Genomic DNA, 6,000 nt, shown 5'->3' with positions numbered 1-6,000 from the left:
GGACTCGAACCATAGTCACGTTGAAGGAGCCCGCATGCACTAGAGAAATAAAGGAAGGTGCCCTTTTATTTGTTAAGCGGGTTTTCTATAAAAAAACTTAGAAACCTACCATCGATCCTGCAAATCCGATACTCGCTATGAGACTCCCATATGAGCCGCACACGTGCTCCTTGGAATATTTAAAGAAGAGAGCGTGCATAGTTGATTGGCTCTAACTTATGCGTGATGTTGAAAAATAATAATTCCAAGAGTAGTGAAGGCAAAGGTGATCTTTAAAGAAGCTAACGTTACCAGTGACGATTTGTGGGGTATTTAATTAAATAATACTTTGATTCGCATGGCAACGCCTACCCATTTAGTATTGGATCGTCGTCCCATGGAGGACGTGTATGAGGTGTGTGTGGGGCGCAACATGGCTTCACATGTTCAATAACAATCATGCCTAGCAGTTGGCACCCGCCACCAACGCGCTCCAATCCTATGTGCCACCTAGCAAATGCCCACCTTGCTCGACCTGTTGCCGCTCATCACCAATGCACGAGGGGACTCGATCGGAATCAAAATCGAAGCCTAAAAGTCCCTATTGTGTCTGACATAAATTATTTTTAAGGACTTATTTTTTTTCGTTGCAACGCACGGACTCTTTTGTTAGTAATATCAATCGCATTAATTCTAATTTAGAAACAACATTAATTGCATTAATGCCAATCAATTAATTTGTTTGGAATCAACATTGATTGCTGTTAACCACAATCTCGCGGGACATACTTTGGACGCATAGGTCTCAAAGTACTATCAAATTGAACATGTGTCCCACATGCACGATTAGCGGTGCACGTCAAGCAAAAGCACAGGTTCGAAGAATCCAAATGATCACAACCATTTAACTACCTGTATGCAATGTCTCAGGCTATTCTGATGATGTATCCATCACAATATTAACTGTATTAATCATAATTTGGAAACAACACTAGTTGCATTAATGGCAATTAATCTTGAAATCAACAATGATTGCAACTTATATTTTAGAAACAACACCCACTATCCAGCTGGATCAAATTGGTGACATCTCTCGCGGAAGCTCAGCCAATCCATGTCTCCTTTCTCCGTTCCTTCCACTTTCCTTTTCATACCTCTACTACTATTATTTCCCAGCCTTCTATCTATCTATCTATGAACAAATATGAGCTGCCAAACGTGAAGTCAAAGTCGTCCTCCACGCACCGCCGATGTGCTTGCCTTTGGCTGTATCCTCTCCACAAGCTCCACTTTTTGTCCTACTAGTGCTGTTCCCAGCTCGCTCACCGCTGACCACCACCCACCGGCACCAGCGCAGCGGCCAACCACCATGCATCACCCCTCGCCCTTCCTCTTCCTCCTCCTCCTCCTCCTCCTCCTCGCCGCCTCGCCTCTGGTCGCCACTGCGGCGACGTTCAACTGCGTCAGCGGGGTATACAAGGCCAACAGCACCTACGAGGCCAACCTCCGCCGCCTGGCCGCCGTGCTCCCGGCCGAGACCGCCGCCTCCCAAGACCTCCAGGCGTCCCGCGGCGTGGGGTACTGGCCCAACCGGCCGCGGGCCTCCTCGCGGTGCTACTGGGGCGTCAGCCCTTCGTCCTGCGCCGCCTGCGTTGCCGGCGCCTTCCGGGAGGCGGAGCGGGCGTGCCCGTACGGCAAGAAGGCGGTCGTCTTCGCCCGCAACTGCACGCTCAGTCTCGCCGATTTTCCTCGAGCTCTCGGCTTCCGTGAGTTCTCTTCCTTCATCTTTTTTCCAGAAGATAATTAGGTTGGATCCACAGATTATTATTTTTCTGCCCACATTAGTCTCTCATCTCATCTCATTAGGCCGTGCTAAATGATCTCATGCATCTTGTGGCGGTCCAACTTTTTTACTTGGTTTGGGATCGATTGCCGCACTGACCTTGTGGCTGTGGCAGACCAACATTACTAGGATTAGAGCCTCTTAGGATTAGGAATTTAGGATTATTGTGAGCTTGTTTAGTTAACAGACCACACTTGCATGCGCTTGTGATTACTCGTGGAAGAAATTAGAAGTTCAAAAACTATTTGCCCATAAAATTGTTGTACACGAGAATGTGTGTCTAGAGTCTAGACGGTGGTAAGACCGTAAGAGCATCTCTCTAGCAATTCCCTACAAACTTGACTCCTCAAAGAATCCCTCAAGACCAATAATCCTAGACCTACGAAGGGTTACGAAAAGGCTACGTAACTTCCCTTAACTAATTCTCTGCCCCCCTGATTTTTAGTGGGGTGGGCCCCGCCTCTCCCCAAATCCCAGTCATACTCTGCCAACTGGCTAATTACGTAAACGTTTGGTAACACCCTACGTAGATGTAGCATTGCTCCCTCGAGACATAGCTCGTCAGATTTGAGGAGCTGGAAATTATGCGCACCATGCCCTTTTCCTAAAAGTCAACTCCTTATAGATCTAGACCCTATGTGGAAGTCTCTCTTTTTTTCTTCTTCCTTCTCCCCCCAAATCCACACTTTTTTTTCTCACATCAAGTTCGCGGCCAACAACAACTTCTGCTCAATAAATGATGTTTAGGAAGTAGTTAGGGCCTAGAGTAGATGCTCTGCAAAAGTAATTTGATAGATGCTCACCGAGTGTGGCGCACGTGTGCGAGAAAGGAGATACGGATCCCTAAAACTCAACTCTTTATAGATCTAGACCACATATGGAAGTCTTTTTTTCCTTCTTCCTTCTCCCCCGAATCCCCACTTTTTTCCTCACATCAAGTTTGCGGCCAGCGACAACTTTTGGTCAATAAATGATGTCTAGGAAGTAGCTAGGGCCTAGAGTAGATGCTCCGCAAAAGTAATTTCATAGATGCTCGCCGAGTGTGACGTACGTGTGCGCGAAAAGAGATGAGAATCACTAAACTCAACTCCTTATAGATCTAGACCACATATGGAAGTTTCTCTTTTTCCTTCTCCCTTCCCCAAATCCCCACTTTTTTCCTCACACCAAGTTTGTGGCCAACGACAACTTCTGGTCTATAAATGATGTCTAGGAAGTAGCTAGGGCCTAGAGTAGATGCTCTGGAAAAGTAATTTGATAGATGCTCACCGAGTGTGACGTATGTGTGCAAGAAAGCAGACGAGGATCCCTAAAGCTCAACTCCTTATAGATCTAGACCCCATATGGAAGTCTTTTTTTCTTCCTTCTCCCCCAAATCCCCACTATTTTCCTCACATCAAGTTCGCAGCCAGCGACAACTTCTGGTCAATAAATGATGTCTAGGAAGTAGCTAGGGCCTAGAGTAGATGCTCTGCAAAAGTAATTTGATAGATGCTCGTCGAGTGTGATGTACGTGTGCGTGAAAGGAGATAAGAATCACTAAAACTCAACTCCTTATAGATCTAGACCCCATATGGAAGTTTCTCTTTTTTCTTCTTCCTTCTCCCCCAAATCCCCACTTTTTTCCTCACACCAAGTTTGTGGCCAACGACAACTTTTGGTCAATAAATGATGTCTAGGAAGTAGTTAGGGCCCAGAGTAGATGCTCTGCAAAAGTAATTTGATCGATGCTCATCGAGTGTGACGTATGTGTGCAAGAAGGGAGATGAGGAAGTTGGCGTAACCTGTCCTCCATGGGCCATGGTTTGGGCACTTCTTCGACTGAATATATTCTCCTCTTCATTGTCCTAGTAGCATGATTGTATGGCCTAGAACACAATGATTTGTCGAAATCGGCGACATCAACCGACAACCGTGTTTTCACCGGAGCCACCATCACAGGGACCAATAGAAGAGAACGAAGAAAAATATTGGCGCATTTTTGCAGGCGGCGTGTAGGGAGTCAATGGGATGTTGGCGGGATCACTGTTGTTGGGGCGATATCGGACTGAGTCACCAGCGAGGTGTTGTGCGTTGTTGGGCATCAGGGAGGAGAGAGAGAGGGTTTAGGGAAACTTGCCCACAGGTACTCAAATTTGAGCAGGTTCGAATGGTTTAAAGAGTTTCTTCGCAAATTGTTGAGGTCTAAAGGGGTTAACTCTTCAAAAGAGGATCGTATGAGAAATTTTTAGAAATTTAGGGGAAGGGCTCGGAAACATCGTTCCAAGGGAGTCAAACAGAACAGAAGTGGAGAGCTTTACCTTGGCATTGAAGGTCATCCCGAGCACTCCGTAGGTCTTCGGCTTGCACATGTCGATCTAGCGGAAGAGGTGCTTGGCGCTCGGGGTCTTGTCTTACATTCCACAGGAAGTCCCTTCGGATTTGTTTTTCCCACACACTTGACCAGCCAAGCAGGAGGGGCAAGCATAATTAGTTATAACTACCATGGCGGAGAGGGAGGAGCAGACAAGCTCAACACAACCAGGAGTGCGATGTGATCTACAATCTTATTCCACAACCTTACATGGTTGTTATTGACATCCATATATATAGCATTCCAAGGTTCTGCTTCTTTTCTTCCCCATATGCTCGAATTATGGGTATGCACATTCTTCCTCAAACATGAACCGAGGAAAGCTAGGTAATGCATTAACGATCAACTATGCTCACATGGAAGCTTTATGCATTTGCATTCCGCAGGCACCATCAGTTGGCTTGACCTCTTGGGTCCGGGACTCATATTTCAAGCAATTGGATTTGCATGGCTTTTCTTCCTGCTTCTGCAAGAATGGCGTGATAAAAGAAGAGCCTCTATGATGTAAGTTTCAAGAGGCACCACATTTGATGTTAAGTTGAGATAGGAAAATAATAGATGAAACGATCTACTTTGTGAATAGGAGCATATGAAAATTAATTTCCTTACCACTTACATGATGCAGGCGTTGTAGCTCTCTTCCATCCGGAGATCAGTAGTTGATCAACTTGGTCAGACTATTGGATATCAGCCTATTCCCAACAAGAGGAAACACTAATCGGGCTCTACAAGAACGCTCACATGATTACCTGAATCGTGATTTGATGTTTTTTTTGGCAAAGAATGGTTTGATATTGTCCTCCAATTTGAATGTTCGCATTGGTTATGAATAATTTCCAAGGTCCACTTCGTTTGTTCCTTTTGTTTTCATCCTATCCTTCGATGCTCCAAATATGTATGTATTTCCAACTTGCCAGAAACAGAGTTCCAGCTTGCGGCAGATATTAACTGAACACTCCTCACTTTCATCATTAAACTCTTAAACCTTGGTTGGATCACTGCTTTGTGTCATGGGCTCATTTCTCAGAAATATGTTGGATATGCAAATCGCAGGAGATAGCACTATGCAAAGTTCAGAGAAAAAGCGGAGGGGGCCGTAAAATAAAGTTCTGAAGAAAAGAAGCAGTAAAGTTGCCATTGACAATTTGACTGGAACTAGTAGGGTTTTGGGGTTTTGAGGATAGTCTCTCCACTAGGTGGAATCGCGCCTCAGCTTGGCGCATATATTATGGCACCGATGAAAGTGCTTCACTGAGCAGGCATATTAAACATAAAAGAACTGAGATCGAAGCAATTACGCCTCAAGCTCCTTCATTCAATAAATGTTCGATTTGCTAAGTGATATTTTCCACGGGCTACAGCAGAAATTTGCATAAGTGGTTAAGCAAAAAACATGTCTGAGCAAAGTGGAAAATTAATTCTGCAATGGAAAATAAATTTGAACATAAATCTCACTGTGACTCATCAAATCTCAACCTCGATCTGGGCTTACATGTTGATCGCATTTATATTTTCCCTGCATATCTCTGCACACAATACACATGAGCCAAAATAAGAAAGGTGAACTTCAAGTGATAGAAAAGGGAAAAACTGGTGTAAAGATTCGGAAGAGGGCACTACCTCCTAGGGGAAGCTATAAAAATTGTTTAACTTGCTTTTCCAACTGAGCTCTCATACAGATTTGTTCAGATAAATTAAAATGATTTGCTCATAATATCATGTTTTTACAGGCCTCTTCACACGTTGTTGCTCGCTTCCATCTTGTTCTTCTCCGTCGAAGTGCAGTTGTGTGGGTGCATAGATAAGAGGATAAGGAGAAGTGTTG

At 44.7% G+C, this 6,000-nt stretch overlaps 1 protein-coding gene across 1 annotated transcript; it reads left to right on the top strand.

The window, feature by feature from the left end:
• The first annotated feature begins 1,196 nt into the window (after positions 1-1,196).
• LOC125516731 (cysteine-rich receptor-like protein kinase 10) lies at positions 1,197-5,021 on the top strand. Its single transcript, XM_048682060.2, has 3 exons — positions 1,197-1,745; positions 4,562-4,679; positions 4,801-5,021. The coding sequence occupies exons 1-3, from the start codon at positions 1,349-1,351 to the stop codon at positions 4,832-4,834; spliced, it is 549 nt and encodes a 182-aa protein (XP_048538017.2). The 5' UTR covers positions 1,197-1,348; the 3' UTR covers positions 4,835-5,021.
• Positions 5,022-6,000: the final 979 nt, after the last annotated feature.

This window comes from Triticum urartu, chromosome 6A, assembly GCF_056163025.1.
Source record: "Triticum urartu cultivar PI428250 chromosome 6A, HENAU_Tu73, whole genome shotgun sequence".
NCBI lineage: Eukaryota > Viridiplantae > Streptophyta > Magnoliopsida > Poales > Poaceae > Triticum > Triticum urartu.
This window is presented reverse-complemented; position numbering and strand designations above follow the sequence as displayed.